At 42.1% G+C, this 26,666-nt stretch overlaps 1 protein-coding gene across 2 annotated transcripts; it reads right to left on the bottom strand.

Moving 5' to 3' along the window:
* Nucleotides 1-366: 366 nt before the first annotated feature.
* On the bottom strand, nucleotides 367-26,629 carry rnft2 (ring finger protein, transmembrane 2). Of its 2 annotated transcripts, XM_061766824.1 has the most exons (10): nucleotides 26,485-26,629; nucleotides 26,299-26,376; nucleotides 24,723-25,252; nucleotides 19,316-19,392; nucleotides 17,539-17,639; nucleotides 17,142-17,295; nucleotides 5,655-5,804; nucleotides 3,568-3,633; nucleotides 3,029-3,130; nucleotides 367-2,950 (listed from the first exon to the last, which is right to left on the bottom strand). In XM_061766824.1, exons 2-10 carry the CDS (start codon nucleotides 26,343-26,345, stop codon nucleotides 2,816-2,818), a joined length of 1,362 nt encoding a protein of 453 aa, XP_061622808.1. In that variant the 5' UTR covers nucleotides 26,346-26,376; nucleotides 26,485-26,629; the 3' UTR covers nucleotides 367-2,815. The 2 variants fall into 2 exon arrangements, with proteins under 2 accessions (XP_061622808.1, XP_061622809.1); XM_061766825.1 differs by lacking the exons at nucleotides 17,142-17,295; nucleotides 17,539-17,639 and having other exon boundaries at nucleotides 26,485-26,628.
* Between the last annotated feature and the right edge of the window lie 37 nt (nucleotides 26,630-26,666).

The raw sequence follows: 26,666 nt of genomic DNA, 5'->3' as shown, positions 1-26,666 counted from the left end.
GGCAGTGTTTTTCACATATTACATATTTATTCTATTAACATTACAAAAATAAAATAATTTTAACAGAATAAAGTGATAATATTAAGATTCAAAAAAAAATTAAGAAAATATGTGTAATTCTATCAGAATAACGCCATAATATTCAGAGGGGAAAAAATGGAAAAAAATCTTAATATTCAAGAGAAAAGTCATTTTACCAAAATGAAGATGTAATATTACACTTAAATTGTAGTATTACAATTTCATCCTCGTAATATTACGATTTCCTTTGTAAAATAGCAGCTTTTCCCCTGCGTAATATTACATGTTCTCAAAATTGTAAAAAAAATTGTTCAGCTAATACAAAAAAAAAAGGTAGTCATAATATTAAGAGAAAACATTTTTATTTTACCAGCATAAAGTCACAAGGTTATGAGAAAAAAAACAAAGAATATTCTGATGATTTTACCAGAATAAAGTTCTGATTCGCATACGAGAACACATTTCGCATGACCCTTGGAGGACCTTCTAAAAAGTCACCAAATTCCCCAGGTTGACAAAACCTTGGCGGAGGTCTCTGGGTGCTCTTTTCACCTATGAAGCTACACGACATGTAAATAATACTGCTGTTATCTTAAAGTAACATTTAAGTGTTTCCATGCATGATGTGTATGTGTACGTCCTACCGTCTTTTCTAATGTATTACTATTTATACTTTGTATATATGAATATGAATAAAGCAAAGACACTTTGGAAGGTGAGCTCACGAGCTTTCATTTTTACGCGTGACAATAAAGAGCAAATGACAAGGAATCACATTGCACATTGATTAGTCAGAGGTCTATAATAATAATAATAATGTTATTATTATTTATAGACAGTGTAGTGGGGGAGTGATTTCCACTGGTGTCTTTATCAAAGTGTGACTGCATACTTGAAAAGCGCACATTGCTAAATCTACTCGTGCAGCCATATGAATGTTTCATTTGTCAAATAACGGCTCCCTAACATTGCAGCGTTATTCTCGCAACAGTGGGGTTTTTCTCACCTAATATTACAACTTGTTACACAACAACTTAACTCTTTTAATATTTGTGCTTTTTTCAGCCGAATATTTTACCTTTATACTCATTTGTTTTAAACATTATGACTTTACCGCGACACGGTGAACGACTGGTTAGAGCGTCAGCCTCACATTTCTGAGGACCCGGGTTCAATCCCCGGCCCCGACTGTGTGGAGTTTGCATGTTCTCCCCGTGGCTGCGTGGGTTTTCCTCCCATATCCCAAAACATGGGTTAATTGACAACTCTAAATTGCCCGTAGGTGCGAATGGTTGTTTTGTTTCTATGTGCCCTGCGATTGGCTGGCAACCAGTTCAGGGTGTACCCCGCCTCCTGCCCGATGACAGTTGGGATAGGCTCCAGCACGCCCGCGACCCTAGTGAGGATAAGCGGCTCAGGAAATGAATGAATTATGACTTTACCCTCATGCCAATTTTTTTGTGTGCAAAGTTATGACTTTTCATATAATATTACAACTTGATTCTCAGAACATTGAAATTCTTTAGCGCAATATTACGCCTTCATCCTCGTAACGTTGTAGCTTTTTTTGTATATTACGACTTCATCCTCATAACATTACAACTTTAATTTGTAACATTACGCCTTTTTTGCCCAATATTACAACTTTATTCTTTTAACATTAGTACTTTATTCTCATAACATCACAACTTTCCTCATTACATTTTTCACCCAAAATTACAACTTTCCCTCTTTTTTCTTTTCGCATTATTCCAACTACTCTCTTTGCGCTTTTTCTGCAAAATATTCCAACTTTATATTTCATAACATTACAACTTTATCCTCATAACATTGCACCTTTTCGCCTAACATTACAATTTTAGTCTCATAAGTTTACTTTTTTTCCCTCACACATTATTCCAACTTAAAGGTCCCATATTTTGGCTATTTAGACCGCCACAGAGTGACTCTCTAACATGGACTTAGTCTAAAAGTGTCAATTTCATTTAAAAAAAACACCTTGGTTTTGTCATACGAAAGTCCATAAAAGGCAGCCACATCACGTTTACTGAGGCACCAAAGACAAAATATTACATCCCAAATACTAGAAAAAGTTGGTTTGATAAAATATGGCAACTTTAAGTCTCATAAAATGACAACTTCTTTCTCACAACGTTAAGACTTTAAAGCGTAATATTACGACTTCATCCTCGTTATAGTACAACTTTTTTCTGACTTTTAATATAATATTCCCACTTTATTCTCAGAACATTACCACTTCCGCATTATGCAGACTTAGGTCTCGTAAAATTACAACTTCTTTCCTGCAATGCTACAACTTCATCCTCGTAACGTGGCTTTTTTTACGTAATGTTACGACTTTATCCTCGTAACACTGTACATTTTTTTCCCCTAATAAATTGACTTTATTCTTATAACGTTAGGACTTTAGTCTCACAACATTATGACTTTAACCTTGTAATATTGCGCCTTTTTTTTTTTGCCTAATATTACAACTGTATTCTCAAAACTTCATAACTGTTTTTCATGCATTGTTTCAACTTTAGTCCCATAACATTACAATGTCTAGCAATGTTTTACGACTTTGTGCTTGTAACATTACAATTGTATTCTTTTAACGTGACAACTTTTTTACTTTTTGAAAATTCTGACTTCATTCTTATAACATTACGACGACTATTGTGTTGTTGACTTTTTCCGTACTGTTATGACTTCTTGTCACATTGTGATTTGTATTACAACTTTTTTCGGATACTATTTTGACTTTTTTCTAACGTGTTTAATCACTGCAGGTTTAGTAGATTTGGAAGTGAGCAGAGGTAGTGCCGTCCTTCCAGCATCGGACGGTCTCCACAACGGTGGCACGACACAGCGGGCACGCTCTCTCCCGGTCCAACCAGGAATTCAGGCACTCCTCGCAGAAAACATGCTAGCGAGGAACACAATTGGCCCATCACGATTTGGCGAAGAAAAAACAAACAAACAAAAAAATCCCTTCTTGTCTTACCTGACACAAGAGGGCAACGGGCTCACGGAAATCCGCCTGGCAAATGGCGCAGACGTCACCGGCCTCGCTGCATTGCTGGCTGCCGGCCCGCACGCCGTAACTCTGGAAATATTTAAATAGGAACAACCTCTTCATAAAATGTCATTTTCAACTCAAAAGGGGCTGTGAGCAAGATTAAATGCGTAATGCTATTTGGTATAAAAATTAACCATAAAAACGTGTGATGGTTGCATGGTAGAAATATTACAGATTGACGTCCCCCCCGCCCCCGACTGTAGAAAGCATGGCAAAAAAAGGCAAAATAAAAGCAAGTACAGAAAAGTACAAATACATTCAAACCGTAGTATGTGATGTACACAACCTACACACAAAACATAAAATGAACCATAAAATAATACAATAACAAATAACCTGTCAAAATCTTCCTTAAAGGTCAACTACGAGCATTTCCTCCGTAAAATGTCATCTTTAAGACAAATAGGGGTGCACATGAGATTAGAAAGTAGTGGAAAGGCAGGTAAAAGGAAGCAGAGGCTCACCTGAGAATGACAAAGCAGGACCAGCGCCTTGCGTAAGGTCGACGCACGGCCGCAGATGTCAAACGACTGCAGTGGACGCACAAATGACAAAAGAACATGACAGCACAAAGTTCAGATGACTCATTTCAAGCATGGTAATTTCCTTTTCACAACATCAAATAAAATAGGACCACTTATATATGAAATGTATTTTAACTGAAAAGTTGGTGCACAAGATTAAAATGCAGTGCTGTCCTGGTACAATAATTACATGTAATTTTTTTGTAGCCCTTACAATTCCATCAGACAAAAGAAACTGAAACTGAAAGGGAATGCGCGTTGTAATTACACGTTATGCGATCTGGTGTAATAATTACACATGCCCGTGCAAGAGATTTTTTTACAAGCGGCCGAAATGAGTTTCCTCCGCAGGGTGTCCGGGCGCTGCTCCTTCACATCGAGAGGAACCAGATGAGGTGGCTGGGGCATCTGATTCGGATGCCTCCCGGACACCTCCCCGGTGAGGTGTTCCGGGCACGACCCACCGGGTGGAGACCCCGGGGACGACCCAGGACACGCTGGAGAGACTACGTCTTTCGGCTGGCCTGGGAACGCCTCGGGATCCCTCCAGAAAAGCTGGATGAAGTAGCTGGGGAGAGGGAAGTCTGGGCGTCCCTGTTAAAGCTACTGCCCCCGCGACCCGACCTCGGATAAGCGGTAGAATATGGATGGATGGATCGATGGAAAAAGCCACACTGGGCCACCATTGGCCGCCGCAACAGCACACCACTGTCAGGTTAGCTCGGACCAGCGTCCTCTCCCCATTTCGGGGAATGACCAGCGTCCTCCCCCCCATTCCGGCGAATGAGCAACTCACGGTCTACTAAAAGAAACGGTGGAAAAGGGAGCTGACGCTATATCAACAAATGTGCGTTATTCATTGGCCATAATGTGACCACACGTTCACTGTCACTCAGCTCAGACAGAAGAAGAGAAGTCAAACGGTTATATTAAGTTCAGTCTATGTACCACATTCCATTTTAGTCATTGGTCTTATGTAACATATGTACATCATGTTTAAGGAATGCATATCTAATATACCAGAGTTATATTTAATGGTTGATACTTTTACTAACACACTTTATTAACAACATTTATGCAGTTTATGTTTTGACATCAGTGGCGACTGGTGGAGTTTTTGCCAGTGGAGGTGCTATAAAAAAAAATGCAATAACAAGGGAGCTCTTATAGTTTAATTAGAAAATAACATTTTATGCACTTATTTTTGATCATTTTATTTCAATTAAATTATTTTGCGTTTTTTTTATGTTCAGTGCAGGACTTTGTTAAAGCGCTATACAAATAAAGTTGAGTGTTACTAAATTATTAAATTACATTTAAATTATGAAAGGCTTTTTAAAAAAAACAAAACGGGCAACAATTCGTACTCACGTTTACCTTGAACTTTGCATTTAAAATCAATTTGTAGTTATTCCACTCTTTGAATCCCGCTCTAACTCGGCAATATCTTTCTTATTATCTATGACCACACCCCGCGTGTGGAAATTTAACGAGAAGTTAACAGTAAACGGCCGCGCGCCCAAACCGGAAGTGACGTCATTAAACGAGACAAAGGGGATACATGAATATATTTTAGTCATCATTAACTGTATACTATTTATACTACTCATCTAAAAAATAGGTATACATATGTGTAAAATTTTTATGATATTATTTTCATTCTTTCTTTCAATCACTTTTGTCCTTTTCAATGTGACTCAGCAGCGGTGGGGCTCGCACCCTCTATTGACCAGCTGCCACAAGTTGAGATATTTAATGAATGCACATCCAATGTACATCTAATGTCAGGACTTTTTTCTCTCTTTTTTTTTTTTTTTGCTTGGTCTAATGGAAACTTCTCCTTTCTGGGGAATTCCTTCCTGCAGGTACTGCGAGAGAATTATGACGCAAAGGTGTTCGTGTGAACAGCCTCTTCCCAATTTAGAAGTCAAAGGGTTGAAATTTAGCCTAGTAAAGATAATAATATTGATCATAATAATAATAATCTCATTTTTTCAATGGATCAAATCCAACCCAAAACAAAGCACCTTGCAGAGGCTATAGATGATAATGAGCGTGGCTCCCAGAAAGTAGCTGGCCGAGGGCTCTTCTGGCATAATGTACTTGTACCACAACTGGATGGGAACCAGTGCGCGAAACAGCTGACTCAGCTCCTCGATCAGCAGGTAAAACTTGCTCTGGAAACAAAAAGGATAATACACAAAATTGACTCAATATTTACTATTCAGGACCTTATAACCATGGGAGAAAAAATAAATGTAAATAATTTAAATGCGTGCATTAAGTGTTTTTTGTTTGTTTTTTCAATGTGTTAAAAAAGATATGAGGAATAAATTCATGTCATTTAGATTGTTCCAATCAGAATTATATCATAAACAGCATTATGTTAAACTACACAAGGAATTTGACTCTGGTCGTTGGAGTCACTCTAGTACAACAACAAACAGCCATATATGAGAAAATATAAATTGAGGCCATAAAGAAGTACGGAGACTCATTGAGCAATGAAAGGAAGGGTACTAGTAATGTGATAATGTTGATACAACGACAATTGTGCAAATGATGCAGAGTCATCAAGAAATGTAATATGACGAATAGTGCAATAATTTGGGACAGTAACAATTGTGCAAAAGCTGCAAAGAGGTCTCAAGCAGGTAAGTGGCCAGTAGTAATAAAAAAACAGTGGCTCGTTTTCCAAAGTAAAAGCAGATATTTGCGAATGTCTTATTTTGATTTAACACAAAGATAATCAGTCTGGTTTCGTAGAGGACTACAGAAATGCGAGAAAATGTACTGTTGAGAGGCTGCAATTCCGACGACTGACAATTTCAAGTTAAACAATGTCTCTAGGCGGCATGGTGGTCGACTGGTTAGAGCGTCTGCCTCACAGTTCTGAGGACCGGGGTTCAATCCCCGGCCCCGCCTGTGTGGAGTTTGCATGTTCTCCCCGTGTTAAGGGAGGTTAATTAACAACTCTAAACTGCCCATAGGTGTGAATGTGAGTGCGAATGGTTGTTTGTTTGTATGTGCCCTGCGATTGGCTGGCAAACAGTTCAGGGTGTACCCCGCCTCCTGCCCGATGATAGCTGGAATAGGCTCCAGCACGCCCGCGACCCTAGTGAGGCGAAGCGGCTCAGAAAATGGATGGATGGATGGATAATTGCATAATCGATTATTTGTCGATTTCTTGATTAACTGTTGGACCCTCTAAAAGAGGCTTCTTGGTGTTTATTACCATTACCAGTTGAAGGTTACTGGAAACCTACACATGAAACAATAAGAATTACATGTGGGTATGTGGTTCTGCTTGACCTAGAAGCCGAATATGCCTGGTTTAAAACAATTTTTTCTGAAAAACCCGTGAGAGTGACTGTGAGGGGGAGGGAGAGGGGGGGGAGGGGGGGGGGAGAGAGAGAGAGCAAGAGAGACAGAGAGAGAGAGAGAGAGAGAGAGAGAGAGAGAGAATTAAATGTTTTTTGTTTTTTTAAAACAACCACATAATTTGCCTGAGGAAAGTCTGCTAGTTTAATGCACACAATACATAGAAAGTCTTACAATACTTGCATCGATGTTGTAGTAGTTATAAGCCTTTTCAGTAATGGATATTTGAACACAAATGATGCAGAAAAAGATTGAGTTGGAAATTTTATGTTTCATATATACCAAATACCCCTCCTGGAGCCATCACCTTATCGTGGTGGAGGGGTTTGTGTCTCCCAATGATCCTAGGAGCTAAGTTGTCTGGGGCTTTACGCCCCTGGTAGGATCACCCATGGCAAATAGGTCCTAGGTGAGGGATCAAACAAAGCACGGCTAAAAGACCCAATTGATGAACAAAACAAATGGATGTAGGTTTCCCTTGCCCGAACGCGGGTCACCGGGGCCCCCCTCTAGAGATTCGCCCGGAGTTCCTAAAGGCTCTGGATGTTGTAGGGCCGTGCTGGTTGACACGCCTTTCCAACATCGCATGGACATCGGGGACAGTGCCTCTGGATTGGCCTTTTTAAGAAGGGGGACCGGCGGGTGTGTTCCAACTACAGGGGGATCAGCCTCCCCGGTAAGAGGTGCTAGAGAGGAGTGTCAGTCGGGAAGTCGAATCTCAGATTCAGGAGGAGCAGTGTGGTTTTCGTCCTGGCCGTGGAACAGTGGACCAGCTCGACATCCTCGGCAGGATCCTCGAGGGTGCATAGGAGTCTAGACGTGTTTTGTGGACTTGGAGAAGGCGTTCGACCATGTGCCTCGGGGAGTTCTGTCGGAGGTGCTTCGGGAGTATGGGGTACCGAACCCCCTGATACGGGCTGTTCGGTCCCTGTACGACCGATGTTTGAGTTTGCTCCGCATTGCTGGCAGTAAGTCGGACTCGTTTCTGGTGATGTTGGACTCCGCCAAGGCCGCCCTTTGTCACCGATTCTGTTCATTACTTTTATGGACAGAATTTCTAGGCGCAGCCGAGGTGAAGAGGGGGTCCGGTTTGGTGGCTTCAGTATTGCATCTCTGCTTTTTGCAGATGATGTGGTTCTGTTGGCTTCATCAAGCCGTGATATTCAACTCTCACTAGAACGGTTCGCAGCTGAGTGTTAACCGGCTGCGATAAAAATCAGCACCTCCAAATCTGAGACCATGGTTCTCAGTCGGAAAAGGGTGGTGTGCCCTCTCCAGATCGGGGATGACATCCTGCCCCAAATAGAGGACTTCAAATATCTTGGGGTTTTGTTCACCAGTGAGGGAAGTATGGAACGGGAGACAGACAGGCGGATCTGTACAGCGTCTGCAGTGATGCGGACTTTGTATCGGGCCGTTGTGGTGAAGAACGAGCTAAGCCCAAAGGCAAAGCTCTCAATTTACCGGTCGATCTGTGTTCCGTTGCTCCTTCACATCGAGAGGAGCCAGATGAGGTGGCTGGGGCATCTGATTCGGATGCCTCCCGGACGCCTCCCTGGTGAGGTGTTCCGGGAACGTCCCACCGGGAGGAGACCCCGGGGACAACCCAGGACACGCTGGAGAGACTACATCCTTCGGCTGGCCTGGGAACGCCTCGGGATCTCCCCGGAAGAGATGGATGAAGTGGCCGGGGAAAGGGAAGTCTGGGCATCCCTGCTAAAGCTACTGCCCCAGTGACCCGACCACGGATAAGCGGTAGAAGATGGATGGATGGATCTGTGTTCCCACCCTCACCTATGGTCACAAGCTGTGGGTTGTGACTGAAAGAACAAGATCCCGGATACAAGCGACAGAAATGAGTTTCCTCCGCAGGGTGTCCGGGCTCTCCCTTAGAGATAGGATGAGAAGCTCGGTCACCCATGAGGGGCTCAGAGTCGAGCCGCTGCTCCTCCGCATTGAGAGAGTCAAATGAGGTGGCTCGGGCATCTGATTAGGATGCCTCCTGGACGCCTCCCCGGTGAGATGTCCCACTCAGAGGAGACCCTGGGGACGACCCAGGACACACTGGAAAGACTATGTCTCCCGGCTGGCCTGGGAACACCTCAGGATCCACCCCGGACGAGCTGGATGAAGTGGCTGGGGAGAGGGAGGTCTGGGTGTCCCTGCTAAAGCTACGGCCCCCGCGAGTCCCGACCTCGGATAAGCGGTAGAAAATGGATGGATGGATAGATATACCAAATATTAATTTTATATAAACGTTACATGTTTTATTGTTCCATAGCGCCTCGTCAGCACAGTACTCATGTGTGGCCTGGATTGTTTTGACTACTCGCTGTTCTTCTCTTCCGTTCTCATCCTCTGCATGCAACCATTCCCATAAAGATAACTGAGTGCAGCTGGACGAAGCTAATTTTGAGAGAATGCTGTGGGAATGAGAGGGGTGCATTTCTTTTCTATCTCTCTCACTTCTGTATAATGAAGGTGTTTCTTTGCTTGCGTTTCAGTAAGGGGTAACAACTCGTGACGACTTTTTTCTTGTAATAAAAATCCTCAAAGACAAGATTGCTTCCTTACTTATTCTGTCAGAAAAAGATTTGCCAAAACAAGATGCGGTCAGACAACAAAGCAGTATTTACAGGCAGATTTTCTTTATTCTAAGCAACAGACGACTAGTATTACTGCAGCTAACTGAATCAGTTGTGAAACTCTTTGTGAATGTCTGTGTATATTACCCTGGTGACCAAGGTGTACACACCAGAAGGAGCGCAATGTGGAGCTGGAACAAACTGATGTCATTTCAATTCATTTCAAGAAGGAAATATAATTGTATAATTTGAGTTACGGGTGTGGTCACGGAACTCAAAACAAGGTAGCTTAAGGATAGGGGCTCCACTTTGAAGAAGGGAGCCACAAGTACACAAAGCAGCCAAGCAACACTCGCTAACTGTGCTTAACACAAACTCAAACAGCTGGAGGCGCTCTTCTATCTGGTGCAGAACAGCGGTGCATTAAAAGCTTAAATTGGTGGGCCTGCGGCACAAACGTGGCCACCGTCCAGCCACACAATCTGCTTTGCCGACACTGCAAGAGATGCTGCCAGTGGCTCTGTCCACCTGCTAACACCCCCCAAAGGATTCAGAGTACAAACCACCCCCATGGCGCATTGTTTAATGCAGGGCTTCTCAAACCTTTTGGCTGCAGGGGAGAATTATTTTCCAAGGACCCCCTCATAATCCTAACGGCAATTAAACATAATTATCCAGTGTACCCGAAAATGCCATAGGAATTAAAAAGCTGCCTTTTTTTCTTTTTTCTTTAAAGGAAAAACAAAAATGATTTAACAAATTCATATTAGTTGTAGACAAAAAGTTGAATTGCTCTTCAGGCAGTTCCTTTGACCTCATGATTCTCATTTGCTCCGACATGCACTGTGAGCTGTAAGGTCTTATATAGACAGGGGTGTGGCTTTCCAAATCAAGTCCAATCAGTATAATCCAACACAGCTGGACTCCAATGAAGGTCTAGAACCATTTTAAGGATGATCAGATGAAATGGACAGGACCCGGGTTAAATATGTGAGTGTCACAGCAAAGGGTCTGAATACTCAGTTTTTCTTTTTTAATAAATCAGCAAAAATTTCAACAATTACATTTTTTTTCTGTCAATACGGGGTGCTGTGTGTACATTAATGATGGAAAAATTAACAAATGGCTGCAATATAACAAAGAGTGAAACATTTTAGGGGGTCTGAAAACCTTTCGTACCCACTGTAAATGGTTTATTCTGCTGGTTCTATTGTGCACCAGTCCTCATACATAGGTATGCACTTTTTCAGATGCTGACACAATCATTTATTCCAAATTATTTTGCAGACCCTGAGCTATGGCTCACGCACAGACCGCAGAGAAGCACTGAATGACTTTCTGACAAAGACGGATGGCTGTGGGTAAAGAGGCGCTGGCAGCCAGGTAGGTCAGCAAGGAAGACCTCCGCTAGAGGCTAATTCATCTTCCTTATTGTCCCCGCAGCCTTGGGTCCCCCTGCGGCCATGACGCCCACACCAAAATTGTCAAATGGACACTTTGGACTCCAGCCAAGAGAGAAACTTAATGTGCTTCTGCTTTTGTTAGCTTTCATTACTACGAGTCCACTGGGACGAAAAACTTCCTTTTTAGGCCCTTACATATTGTTGTGCCACCAGTTTCACTGAGCTACATGGTATTTGGAAAAAATGTAGACACTGAAAAGATGGTTGGTCGCACCAGTGCTACAAGTGCAAAAGTTAGTGGAGTAATTGAGAAAATTTTGAGTTTCCACCATTTGGTGTGGGCAGGAAATGGTGGCAAAGTTTGATATCTAATGCCATAAAAAACTAAACTTTAATAACTCATCTCCACAGGGTCAGATTTCTACACAATAAAATGGATGAGCTTCAGCTCCTTACAAAGACCAGTAAAGACTTTGCACGCTCTGCGGCACTCTGCTTCACAGAGACTTGGCTTTGTGAACGCATCCCCAACGGAGGTGTACTGCTGCCCGGCTTCCAACAAAACCAAGCAGACCGCGACACAAAGCTATCAGGGAAAACAAAAGGTGGCGGAATATGCTTGTACATCAACGGGAAATGGTGTACGGATGTCACAGATGTCACAGCACACACTGCAGCCTGGACTTGGAGTCGCTGTTTTTGAACAATAAGTTATTTGACTCGCCGCTCTGTGTTTGCACCCTCCCCCCCTCTTTTTCTGACAGAATAAGTAAGGAAGCAATGATTGAAGTGTCATTAAAACTTCAACTGGCAGCCTGGATGAATATGTGGACACTGTTACATCCTGCATCAGCTTATATGAAAACGTGTGTGTACCAACTAAGACATTTCGCATGTTCAATAACAATAAGCTGTGGTTCACTGCTAAACTTCGCTAAGTCCGCCAAGCTAAAGAGGACCCTTGTCGGAATGGGGACAGAGCGCTGCACAATCAGGCCAGAAACCAGCTGACAAAAGAAATCAAAATTGCAAAGAGAAATTATGCAGAAAAGCTGAGAAACCATTTGGGTGCTAATGACTATGAGTCAGTCTGGCAAGGATTACAATCGCTAACCAGCTACAAGCGATCACTCCCTAGCAGAGAACAACAAAGGACTGGCTGAGGACTTGAATACCTTCTACTGCAGATTTGAAAAGGACACTTCCGCACCACCACAACTCCTCTTACCCCCCCTTCTGCACTGACCTTTTACGAAAAGGACGTGAAACGCGTCTTGAAACAACATAAGATCAACAAAGCATTAGGCCTGGTCAGTGTGTGACCCTCCTGCTTGGAAGTCTGCGTGGCAGTGCCCTGCCATGTACAATTAGGCCAGAAACCATTTGACAAAAGAAAACCAACATCACAAACACAAATTATGTTTATTGCTCACGACTCTGGGTCAGTTTGGCGAGGATTACAATCGCTAATCAACGACAAGCAATCATCCCACCAAGCGTAAAACAATAAAGGATTGACTGACGACATGAATACCTTTTACTGCAGATTTGAAAAGGACACTTCCACACCACACACCCACCAAGCAGCACCACCGACGACCACCATCACTCCTCTGAGCCCTCTTTCTGCATTGACCATTCATGAACAGGACATGAAACATGTCTTTAAACAGCAAAAGATCAACAAGGTGGCAGGCCCCGACAGTGTGAGACAAGCCTATAAACAACAAAAGATCAACAAAGCCGCAGGCACTGACAGCGTCTGCGCAGAGCAGTTTGCTCCAGTTTTCAATAGCTCTTTGGAACTGTGTGAAGTCGCATCCTGCCTCATACGGTCTACCATCATTTGACTCGGGGGTTCTTTCTAACCAGTGTCAATATCAAACCTATGAACTAAAAGGCAGTGTGTGTCGAACTAACCCAATTGACTTAATATTTATTCATGTTTAAGCTAAAAGTTAAATATAGCATGTTTTAAACAAGTTAAAAATAACTTCACACAACACCGGTGAATTTTGAAAACAAAATCAAACCTGGACGGCAAGTAAAAGTAATAAATGGAACCAAATGCTACAAAACGTTGACTCCTTTACCTACCCACCGATGAGGCACAAAGTTAGAGTTTGTGATACTGTGAGACATTTGTGTGAATTTTGTCCCAATTCATTGTGATGTAAAGTTGCTAGTTTGACCCTTGAAGTTTTAGCTCAACGTTAAGCTTTTTTTTCCTGTTATCGGCTCTTACACTGGTTTGAAGACTAAAATAAATGTTAAAAACCATCAGTGCAAAAGTGCAACCCAGTGTTTAACTTGTTAGCTGCCTCAATGTTGGCATAGATGTATTTTATTGTTTCACTCACCCAATTTGACTTCACTGAAGTTCCGCGTGGTGTAGGCTGAGGCTCTGAGCGGGTGGGAGCATGCCAGACTTCTACACATGGTGAAAGCCTCCTTTGCACAATATAATCTTATTCCAAGTGTTGCACTGAGGCGACTGGTCATTTATTTTAACAAAGTTAAGCCACACGTTTGTTTGCCGCCGCCGTTGGCCACAAACACGTCTTCGTGCGCGTTCTTCTTCGTTGGTTTTCACTACTTCTTGGGGTCGGCGGACTGTGGGCCTCAAGACTGGGAACAAGGTTCCCAGTTTTTCTGCCCAGGGTTGCTCAAGAAATAAAATTGACTTATTTCACGTGCTGCTGTTAACTATTGGGCGGTTTTGAAAAAAATAATAATAATGAATGTATTTTTTTTTTTTACTGATGAGCTCAACAAAATGTACTCCCACCTGTTTTTGACTCACAAATCACAACAAAGGAAGTTGTATGGAGGGGGTGTCATGCAAGCCACGTAGTACTTTTTAACACGAATCACACATGGCGTCACCTACTGTCACCGTCTATAATCATTGTTTAGCAAAGCAGAAACAGCACCAGTTCCTCTTTTTTTCCTATTTTTCCTACGTTCCTTCGTTATTTAGGGGAACGAGTTTGTGTTAAGTGCCTCTCAGCTTCAGGATCCAAGTTGAATTTGTAGTACAGTGGTGGAATAGATGTTCATTAAAGCCTCCTGTTGTTTGTTTCTTTGGAACACCAGAAATGTTCACAAGCCAATGTGACCCGTTCCATGCAATACCCTCCTGTTATGTTGCGGGTCACATAGACCCCAAAAACTTTTTCACAGTTTCAAATTAGCTTGACTAGCATGACTTCTCGGTTTGGTTTAATAAGGGTAATCAACATATCCAATTGAAATGGTTTATTTCACATACTTGTGCTAAAGTTTAAACGTGCATATTTTTTCAAATGAAAAACGAGTGAATTATACTCATTGACCCATGATCTGTGAGAGGTGAGAGGTAATGCACAAAGCTACTGAATGAAATTATTAGTCTTCTTTTCCTTTCGGCTTGTCCCGTTAGGGGTCGCCACAACGCGTCATCCTTTTCCATGTAAGCCTATCTCCTGTATCCTCCTCTCAAACACCAACTGCCCTCATGTCTTCCCTCACGACATCCATCAACTTTCTCTTTGGTCTTCCTCTAGCTCTCTTGCCTGGCAGCTCCATCCTCATCATCCTTCTACCAATATACGCACTCTCTCCTCTGGACGTGTCCAAACCATTGAAGTCTGCTCTATCTAACTTTGTCTCCAAAACGTCTAACCTTGGCTGTCCCTCTGATGAGCTAATTTCTAATTGTATCCAACCTTGTCACTCCTAGAGCAAACCTCAACATCTTCTTTTCCGCCACCTCCAGCTCTTCTCCCTGTTCCCTCTTCAGTGCCACTGTCTCCAATCCATACATCATGGCTGGCCTCACCACTGTCTGATAAATTTTGCCCTTCATCCTAGCAGAGACTCTTCTGTCACATAACGCACTTGACACCTTCCTTCACCCATTCCAACCTGCTTGGATGCATTTCTTCACTTCCTGACCACACTCACCATTGCTCTGGACGGTTGACCCCAAGTATTTAAAGTCCTTCACCCTTGCTCTCTCTTCTCCCTGTAGCCTCACTCGTCCCCCACCACCCCTCTCATTCATGCACATATATTTTGTCTTACTTCGGCTAATCTTCTTTCCTCTCCTTTCCAGTGCATGCCTTCATCTTTCTTACTGTTTCTCCACCTGCTCCCTACTTTCACTGCAGATCACAATGTCATCAGCAAACATCACAGTCCACGGGGATTCTAGTCTAACCTAATCGGTCAGCCTATCCATCACCACTGCAAACAGGAAGGGGCTCAGGGCTGATACCTGATGCAGTCCCACCTCCACCTTAAATTCCTCACCATTGTTCTGGTCCCCTTGCACATGTCCTGTATTATTCTAACATACTTCTCTGCAACTCCCGACTTCCACATGCAGTGCCACAGTTCCTCTCTGGGTACTCTGTCATAGGCTTTCTCTAGATCCACAATGTAGCTCCTTCTGACCTTCTCTGTACTTTTCCATCAAACTCCTCAGGGCAAACAATGCATCTGTGGTCCTTTTTCTAGGCATAAAACCATACCGTTGCTCGCAAATACTCACTTCTGTCCTGAGTCTAGCCTACACCACTCTTTCCCATAACTTCATTGTGTGGCTCATCAACTTTATTCCTGTATAGTGCCCACAGGTCTGCACATCACCCTTGTTCTTAAAAATAGGCACCAGCACATTTTTCCTCCATTCCTCAGGCATCTTCTCACCCACTAGAATTCTTTTGAACAAGCTGGTCAAAAACTCCACAGCCACCTCTCGTAGAAGCTTAATACCTCCTTCATAATTTCATTCAATGCAGCCCTATGGGGGGCACAAGCCAGCGCAAACTGTAGGTCGGTCCCAAGCCCGGATAAATGCAGAGGGTTGCCTCAGGAAGGTCATCCGGCTTAAAACTTTGCCAAACAAATCTGAGCGTTCATCTAAAGAATTCCATTATGAAGTTAATAATGAGAAATAAACAATGTTAATTGAGATTTTTTAGTTTATGACTCTTTGGAATTATTAAACAGGCCCCTGGTCAAACTGACCCAGGAACATTACTCCCATTTCTATTCCTATTCAGTCAATATTTAGAGCGACTTTTTTTGCGTGTGCAAATATGATTAGGATATTGGAAAATCCCATTCAAACCCCTTCTGTCACGGCTGAGTTGATGTATAGTTCAGTGATGCTTTGAGATAGAAGCTTAATTTGTTCCGTGACCACACTTGTAACTCAAAACACTTGTATCTCAAATCATCTTTCCCCTGTGAAATGAATAAAATTACCATTTATCTGTCCCATGTGCCCAACCCCCCAAAACATTTGTAGTTTTTTCTTTTAAAAGAATAATTTATTATTTATATATTTTGAGTATTTATTAGTAATTAATTAAAAGCATCAAGTAAACATTGATGTAAATAGTGTCATCTTATTACAGATTGCTCTTGTTTTGGTCCTGAATATGAAAATCTGCTCAGGGCAGGATTGTATCTATTCCGGTGGGACACAGGGATGTGGGCAACCCCAAAATCGGGCAAAATCCCAAACTATTTACCTTATCACCTTAAACAGAAAGCTGTGATATTGCAGCTTCTCACTATAACTACAATAAACAATAGACATCCCTGATTTAAGGGTTGTTTGCACATGAAAAAATAATGTAAAATAGGAAGCAAGAAAAATTACACCAGCAGAACAGTTTCATCCCATCCATCCATCCATCCATTTATTGAGCCGCTTCTCATCACTAGGGTCGCGGGCGTGCTGGAGCCTATCCCAGCTATCTTCGGGCAGGAGGCGGGGTACACCCTGAACTGGTCGCCAGCCAATCGCAGGGCACATAGAAGCAAACAACCATTCGCACTCACATGCACACCTACGGGCAACTTAGAGTCGTCAATTAACCTACCATGCATGTTTTTGGGATGTGGGAGGAAACCGGAGTGCCCGCAGAAAACGCACGCAGGCACAGGGAGAACATGCAAACTCCACACAGGCGGGGCCGGGGATTGAACCCAGGTCCTCAAAACTGTGAGGCAGACGCTCTAACCAGTCGTACACCGTGCCGCCAGTTTCATCCCAAACATTTGTAATAATATTTTAGGACCTAAAGTGTGCTGCAATTCTTTACACTTTCCATATTTTGACAAGATTAAAAACTTGAGCGTGAAATCTCACCCTGGACTTAAAGGCCAAGAGGATGCCAGGTAAAAAGAGAACAAAGCATTTCAGCCCAATGGTGACAAACTTGAGGACAAAGTCGGTGATGCCCACCGCCCACATGAGGTCAAAGAAGTCAAACCCGTCTAGGTTGGGCTTGGAAAACATGAGGCTGGAAGAAAAGAAGAGGAAATTTTTACGCCATGATTGCATGTGCATGGTTGACACATGCAACAACTCAAGGTGTGACAAATAATAAGAATGTGAGCAAAACATAAAATACTCACAGGACAAAAACCACACGGAAGCTCTGCCAAAAGAAATGTCACAAAATGGCTGACATACTAAAAAAACAAACAAAAAATGAACCTAATTGAAATGGCGGCTAAAGGAGATGCTAGCTGACATTCACTACCTGTTGTAGAGCTCCTCCTGGCTGAAGGCATAGTAAATATATGCCACATTCCCTGAAAGAAAGAGCGCGATCCACAGGGCCACCAGCACTGATCGCCCCTCCTGAAACACACGCAAGCACGCTAAGTTAGCATTCACCCTGTTAAGGCTTCTTTATACTCGCGCGGACGGTGACCAGGCTGGCGTCACTGCGGCTATCCAGCACACAGTTTGCCTTTATACTCGAGCGTAATCCACGCTGGAGCCTATCCCAGCTGTCATTGGGCAGGAGGCGGGGTACACCCTGAACTGGTTGCCAACCAATCGCAGGGCATGGTGTTTAAATATACAATATTTAATTCTCATGTTTTATGTGTTGCTGCTCCATCTTTGTTAAAGTAGCAGTTGTTTTATAATAACTAATTTCTGTTAGTCTGTATATGACATTTTGCATTCAATGGCAGGATTAAGTTTACACAATTATATCATTTGGTTGAAAATTTTATGGTTGAAGTACAGTATAAAACGTTTCTCTTTTGTTTTATGCGTTACTGCTCTGTGTGTGTTAAAGAAGCAGTTGTTTTACGTAACATTTATACTAATTTCTGTCAGCCCGCCTATGGCATTTTGCATTATATATTAGCATTAGGCTAGCAGACATTTTGGGTGTTTTACTATCCATCCATACATTTTCCATACCACCTATCCTGACTAGGGTTGCGAGCGTGCTGGAGCCTATCCCAGCTATCTCTGGGCGAGAGGCGGGGTACACCCTGAACTGGTCGCCAGCCAATGGCAGGGCACATATAAACAAACCAAATTTATTTTGTTTTATGTGACAGTTTTAAGTTGAACTTCAACTGGGAGGCACAAAAAGCTTGAAGCAAGCAGACTTTTGAGTCTTATTTGGCGAACTGTGCAACAAGAGCATGAGAACTTTAGGAATATTTTAAAAAGTACTACTCATACTGTATTATTACTAATACTACTGAGGAATGTTTCAAAAAGTGTGTTTTAAGAAGTCAAAGTGGGTTTCAATAGGTTTACATGTACTGTATGATTCTGTTGTCTTACATTATCCATATATTTTTTTTATTTAGTACTGCTTGCTTAAAAGTAGATGTGGCCTGAAAGTAACCTTGGCGACGGGAAGCTCTGCGCTTGTGTGGTTTGTTTGTCACAGGATGGCGCCTTCAGGACACCCAGATAAGGGCAAAGGACGCAGAAGGATAAGATGGAACCACGTGAGGATGACTCGCCCCTCCTGCACTTGCATTGTTAGCTACAAATTGCAAGGGCTAAGAGGAGAAAAGCGCTCTTTTTCATCTCCCTGTGGCGCAGGTGAGAAGTCAGCTTCAGGGAGAGAGAGAGAAAAAAAGCCCAGAATTCTGTAACTCTGTACATTTACTGAACTAAATACACGGAACAAATTGAAATCTTGTGTGAGTTTCTTAGTGACCCTTTCAGAGAAAAACAAACACGCAATGGTGAGTTTGGCAAAGGTTTATTAATTCGGGCCTCGGGCCCTGGGTAACAGGCAATTGGTGCAAACTCTCCAACAGTTGCCACTGTAGAAAGGAACCAAAGAGTAAATGCAAATTATTGCGACACTGTAAAGCGTCGGGCAGCTCAGTGCAATCTTAACAGTACAGTTACTGAAATTTTATTTACATAAGCGCATTACTGCTACAATAAATAGCATGTAGCTAAGTAGTTTTACTTTAGTTTTTATTTACTTATTACTACACATTCTGACACAGGGGGAATGTACTGCGTGGTCAGGAAACATTGTGACTTACCCGCAGCGAAACCTGGTGTTTGAAGGTGGCGTTGGCATAGGCAAAGGTGCTGGCCATCCCCACGCAAACTGCGATACCTGCCGCACAAACGACATCGTCATCATCATCTTTATTTCCAATTGACAAAACACGCCTTTAACAGGATTCGCGATTTATGTTGCAAGTTATTCTTTTTAGAGGGAAGTGTTCTAGCAAGCATGCTAATAAGGACTGACACTATCGATTATTTTTTTAATCGATTGTTTTATTTATTATTCCATTGCATAATCGAATAATCTGATGAAAACCGTATTAAACTTTACTACACATTCCTTTTCCTGATTACTGTTCATCAACCAATTGTTTTTTTTTTTTTTATATTTGTTTAATGATTAAACAAAACCAAATAAATAAGAAGCAATCTCACATGAAAGGGATGTTGAGTGACGACTTGGGTACTGATTCATGCGAAGATCTACTAGTTTGATATACACTTCTGAGGCTGCTTCAGGTTCAACTAAATGTCAATTGCAGGTTAGTCATACTACGGCTGCAAAATAATTATTTTCATAATAGATTGAACTGACTAATATTTTTGTTTAATATATTTTTTGAAGTGTTCACAATACACAGATGTACAATAACAGAGGATGACAAACGAACAGAAAAGAAAAACCCACTGGACACAAAATTCAACTTCCCTTTTCCCACTGCCACAAAAAATATAGTACGTAAGACACAAATATGAACACAGACTTTTAGAGTGTAGATCTGCCAGAATACAATGCAAATATTCATTGGTGTACCTTTGTCAATGGTTGGTTAAAAAATGTCAAAAAAAGCCCCCCACACCTGATGGAACTTCTGTTCGAAGCCCCTCATCACACATCTAATTTTCTCAAGTTCAAGATGAAAAAGCACATCTTTAATCCAACGCAGCCTTCCGTTTCAAGAGAATCAGGCAGCATGCTAGCAAAGTCGAGAAGGCAATGATTTGCTGTGTCCAAGCATATCAAATGGAAAGTCTAGTGGAAGGACTAAATGTGTCAGGAGAAGATGCACCAGCAAAAGAGATGACCGTGGGCTTCAGCGGATTATCAAGCAGTGAAGATTCAAGAATCTAGAAGAGATCCAGAAAGAGTGGAATGAGGCGGGAGTCACAACTTCAAAAACCACCACATTCAGACGCATCCGGGAGATGGGCTACAACTGTCGGGTTCCTCGGGTCAAGCCACTTCTGAGCCTGAGCCAAAGTAGGAAGCGTCTCAACTGGGCCAAGGAGAAGAAGGACTGGCTAGTGGTCCAAGGTCCTCTTTTCCGATGAAAGTAAAATGTGCCTTTCATTCGGGAATCGAGGTCCAAGGGTTTGGAGGAAGACGGGTGAAGAACAGAAGCCAAGCTGCTTGAGGTCCAGTGTGAAATATCCACAGTCAGTCATGATTTGGGGTGCAATGTCCGGTGCAGGTGTTGGTAAACTCTGCTTTCTTAAATCCAAGGTCACCGCAACAGTCTATCAGAATTTTTTAGAGGACTTCATGATTCTTTCTGCTGAGGATCTGTATGGAGATGCAGATTTCATCTTCCAGCAGGACCTGGTCCCTGCCCATACCGCCAGAAACTCCAAAACCTGTTTTGATGCCCATGCCATCACAGTGCTTGACTGGCCAGTCAACTCGCCGGATCTAAACCCCATTGAGAATCTATGTGGTATTATCAAGAGGAAAATGAGGGGCACCAGACCCAAAAACAAAGAAGAACTGACAGCAAGCATCATGGAAATCTGGGCTTCCATAACTCCCAGGCAATGCCACAGGCTGATTGTCTCACTACCACGGCGCCTCGAGGCAGTGATTAAAGGAAAGGGGTTCCCAACCAAGTATTGAAGATTAACATATCAATTTGAAAGTACCATATTTTGATTGATTTAATGTGACCCTAATTTCTCTCTTTTCTTCTACAAAAACTGAGAAGTAAATGGTAATTTCTTCACAGTATTCAAATTTTTTGAATTCCTGATTTCATAGGTTTTATGAGCTGGAAGCCCAAATTATGTAAAAATAAACAAATAAATACTAATAATAATTCTGGGCCCTGAATCTATAATCTATGAAATGTTTAACTTTTTGAATGGAATTATGGAAATAAATAAACTTTTCCATGTTAGTCAAATTTTTTTGGACAGGGTCTGTATTTGTTTATTAGTATCGCAACGCCTCGAGCCTTACCCAGAAAAGATGAATGAAAAAGTTGTCCTACCCATCCACACATCTGAATGCTTTAGATGGATTTCTTGAATAAACGCTATTCCAGCATCTAGATTTTTCAGATGTGTAAGGGCCTTTTTTCTCTTAACAGAATGGTTCAAGCCTTCAACATTCTAGCCATGAAGAGTAAGCATAAGCTCAAAGGTCTATTCATAACTTAGATTTGGTATATTATTGAAGGCCCAAATACTCTGACTGAAAATCAAGAGCTCAATGAGAGCAAAACAATTAAATAAAACACTTTGTTCTATTAATAATGACAGTGAGAAACAAATATCCCATCCTAGAAGCCCCAGGTGACTTAACTGCTAGAACAAGCAGCACACCAACCACACCTAATTCTAAGACTTCCATACCTAATCCTTTCTAAAAGAATCCCTCCATCCCACTTAATGAAATGCAAGCGGAAACCCACCAAATAATATTATTCTAGGTAGAAAGAGAGAGAGAAAAAGTCTACTTGCATCAAAAGTGCATATTGGAAAGTTATGCTATTATTATTACTGTAAAAGATAAACATTACAGAGATAAACAAGAAGACTCTTTTATACCACAATATGAAAACAGTAATCATTTCTTCAAACTAAAGTAGCTACACAATAAATATCTTCCGAGTGTCTACACTCACCGCTCAAGTGTCCTTTGAGTAATCAATAAACTTCTCACCCACAGAGGTGAACGCCTAGTACGTGCCGTCCGTGTTGACAATACGCAGCCACGCAGGGAATAACAGCAGAGGTTTAAGTCTCATCTTGTACAAGGCTTACATCACTACCAAGTATTTACTCTTTTGCCTCACCACGTCAGGACTGTAGTCCTCCTAAATCTTGAATGCGTTGTTTTGGTAGATCAAGTCACGCTTTTTCCAAGCTTCCCGAATCACCAGTTCTTTGTTTTGGTACCGGTGGAAGCAGATGATAACAGGGCGAGGTTTGTCAGCCGCACCAGGCAGTGTTGTACCTGAACGTGTTCAATGAACTACTTCATATTTTGTGCGAACGTGAACTGATGAATGTAATTGCGAACGTGCTCATTCTCGCGTCAAAGATTGGTTTTCGAACGAAAGTTCATTTTCATTCAAGAGTGCCACGTTTTGATCGTGACTTCCAGAACAAACCCGTCTGAACAAATCATATCGAGTATGTCGGCTGATAAACACTACATTTGCCAACCGATTCAGTGCGGCCACAGCTGCTATTCAAGGCAGGCACGTCGCAGCTGCGTGAGAAGGTGAGGTGCGTCCAGGGACACTACGTAATGTTATTCGGTGGTCCTTTTGTAATACAGTACATAATTGTAAAAATGTATTGCGAAGAAAATTATTATTTGTATCGGTATACTTTTGTTAAAACTGTACCATCAAACTGTCATGATATGGAATTTATTTTGTTTTGTAACATAAGAATATATATTTTGTTAATATAGTCAGCCAGAGCTGCGAGGAATGCAAAGTTATCAATGTCTTTTCACCATCGGTCCTGTCATACTATGCTGCATGTTTTTGTCGCACATTAAGTATAAAAGTCCTGTTTTTGGTTTAATTCTATATTTTAAACAAGACCATTCAAGCAACACGTTTTTCTTCATGTTTTTGAGATTGTAGGGTGGAAACCCCAGCTGGCTACTAGTGTGGACTGAATAGGTGGGAACAATGGGAAATGGAAATGCCAGTATTTTAAGGGGAATAGCCCCCCAGTAACATATTGAGGGGAAAAAAACTTTGAACAAGGTCATTTTTGGAATGGTGAACTTAGATCAAAATTTTGAATTATGAACTCTGAACTGAACTAGTTCATTCTTGGAACGGTGAACTGAACTTTGAACTCGTTCGCGTAGAAAATGAACTTTACCAACAATGGTAACAGGCTTCGGACCGAGGCAGTGGTGCGCGCGGTCCGATTCTTTAGGTGATGGGAAGGTGTCCCGTCCAAAAACATCCTGAAATTGTTGTGAGAAGAACTTGCTGGGTTGTGAACCCTCAATTCCCTCTCATGAACCAATAAGACAGATGTTGTTTCTCCTGTTTCTCCCCTCCAAATCAGTCAGTTAGCTTTGTTGTTAACTTGGTGTTATCAGCCAGTAGCGTTTCACAGCAATCTTCCACTTTTGCAAAGCATTGGTCTAGCGATTCGGCGTTGTCTTCCAGGGAATCCAGGCACTCATCATGACTATTGACCATCTTCTGAAGTCCATCCAATTTCCCATTCACTTCATCAAAATAGTTTTTTTTAAACTCCACCAGCAGGGCAGTCTGAAGTGCGGCTAACAATGTTGCTAAATCAGCTTTGCTAATATCATTGTATTCCTAAGTAAAAGCAGATGTTTGCACGTCTTATATTGATTAAACAAAAAATCATCAGTCTGCTTTTATTGAGGACTACGATCTGAGAAAATGTACTGTTGAAAGGCTGAAATCAGAGGATTTGGATATTTTTAAGTTAAACAAAGCCTGAAAACAATTCGTGTATCATTATAGTTGTCCAATAATTCGATAATAAATTAGTTATCGATTAACCAATGAATTGTTGGACTTCTAATGCTGACGGATGCTAGTGTGCTAACATGCTGTTAAATATATTTTAGAAGTTATCATTTATTTGCTTAGCTTGCATTAGTATTATGGACGATTTTTAGAAAGGAAGATGTCTCGCCTTCAAGAAGATGGCTCAGCATCATCCGATGGAAGGGCGCCTTGACCAAGGACGTGATCGGATGTGGTCGGGGACGTGACAGGTGTTGGTCCAATGTTTTGTGTTGTGTCTTGTTGCTTAGAACATTATGTCTTGTAAAACCCTCCTATTTTCAAATGTTTTGTGTTGTGTCTTGTTGCTTACAACATTATGTCTTGTAAAACCCTCCTATTTTCAAATAAATGCAGGAGCGACGGGAGAGATTGTTTAGAGCGTGTTGAGAGGCTGAACAATCTCCCATGAGGCCCCCATGAGAAAGAGAAACCAGCGTCTTCATTCCTTTTGTGCATTTTTATTGGTGTTGGGTGAGATAAATCCAACACATGCTAACCAATGCTAGCTGGGAGCAGTGGTGACTCATCGCATGAGGGGTAGAGGCTGTGTTCAAAATGAAATTCAAAATAAAATAAACAATTTCAGACAAAGAAAAAATCTAATTTGAAAGCATGCGTTAAACAGTATTAGCGTAGTTACCGAGCTTATGCTGGAAGCAGACTTTGGCCAGCAGGATGAGGATAAACGGGAAGCCCCTCTGCAGCCACGTGACCACTGCCTTCAGCTCAGAGAGGGCTGGAGCTGGCGTGGACGGGTCCTCCAGGCCCATCTCCTCCCGGGGGCCATGGTGGTGCCTGTCTGAGCCGACCGCCGCTGCAGTGGCCTGCTGCAGGAGAGAGGAGGTCCTGTGCTGCAGGGGCGGGTGGTGGAAATTGTGGTGGTGAGGGTGGTGATTGTGGTGGGGCTGGCGAGCCAGGAAGGGTCCACCTTCGGGGCGACGGGGGCCGCCTTCTTCTCGGGACGACGGCGTCATATGGATGAAGACGTCTGGGGGCGAGCCCAGCACTAAGCTGGCCGCCTGGAACTGGGCGGAGGAAACAGCGCCAGACGGGACGCCCACCAGACCCGAAAAGATCTGCTGGGGCAATGCGGGCGAATCGGGCTTCAAGCAGTCGAACACGCCGCCATCGTCCAGACTGCTCTCTGATCCCAGAGTTTGGCTACGGCTCCTAAACAGAAACATCTATCATCACATTCAGGAACAGTGTTCCCCCACTATATGGCGGTTCATCTAACAGCAAGAATTCTATTATTGAGTTTAATGGTCCGTGATAATAAATAAATAAATAAATAAATAAACTGAAACTACAGTTGTTTGAAGGTTTATAATTACTGTAACATCCATGCTCATTTCTGTTAGTCCATCTATGGCATTTTCCATTATATGTTAGCATTTAAGCTAGTGGACTTAAGACAAAATTACAGTATATGTTTTGGTTGAACAATTTGTTGATTCCTAACTTAGAACCCTGACACAGTCTTGAAACCCTTACCTTTGCTTGAAACCCTATTTTTAAACCTTCGCTTAAAACCCTAATTTGAAACCCTAACCCTATCTTAAAACCCTAACATTTGCTTGAAACCCTGCCCTGGGTGCTGCAGCAGGCACATCAGCAAGTCAACTTCTGAATGGCTTAAAAACAATGAAGGTCTTGGAGTGGCTTAGTCAAATTCCAGACTAAAATCTAATAGAATTGCAGCGGGATGACCTTAAAAAGTACGTTCATGCTCGAAAACCCTCCATTTTGCTGAATTCAAATAATTCTGCAAGGAAATATCTCCACAGAGATGTGAAAGACTCATTGCCAGTTATTAAAAAAAATAATAAACAACAACAACAAAAACACTTGATTTCAGTTGTTGCTGCTGAGAATGGCCCAACCAGTTATTAGTTTTAGTGGGCCATTATTTTTTCACACAGGGCCAGGTATCTTTGAATATTTAGTTTTTCCTTAATAAATAAAATCACCATTTAAAAACAGGGTTATATTTGTCGGATATTTACATCTGTTTGACGCTCTTAAATATTAAAGTGGGGAAACTATGCAGAAATAAGAATTTGAGAAGGGGGCCAATACATTTTCACGGCACTGTATGTTTCCTTTAAAACATTGGCAAAAGTCTGAGCTCTGCGTTTTTGTTTGGTGTCCAAAATGGAGGCTCGTATAGTTCAGTAAGAGGGTAAAACACCGTCGCTCCTGGTTCCTTTGCTCACCTTTCTGCGGGCATGCCATCCGTGTTGCTACTGTGTCTCCTCTGCATGGCACAGCGCTCCTCATCACATGAAGCTGCCCTAAGGAGACCAACACACATTCGCACATTTGTACATTTTCAGCTCTATTTAAAACTTCAGCAACAATACATTTGACAAATAAATGTTGTATTTGCTATATAATTTTACCTTAATACGATCAACGAGTCCTCCTCCTCGGAGTTTCATTGTTAATTTAAGGCGAACTAGCTTGATTATGTTGCTGTCAAAGATGCTCCGTTTGCCACTCCAATTATTTTTAGCCAATAGCTTCCGGGTATACGTAATCGCCTAGCTGCTTATCGACCAATCGCATTTGACGTTTACGCCGC

This window comes from Phyllopteryx taeniolatus, chromosome 3, assembly GCF_024500385.1.
Source record: "Phyllopteryx taeniolatus isolate TA_2022b chromosome 3, UOR_Ptae_1.2, whole genome shotgun sequence".
In the NCBI taxonomy this organism is placed as follows: Eukaryota; Metazoa; Chordata; class Actinopteri; order Syngnathiformes; family Syngnathidae; genus Phyllopteryx; species Phyllopteryx taeniolatus.
This window is presented reverse-complemented; position numbering and strand designations above follow the sequence as displayed.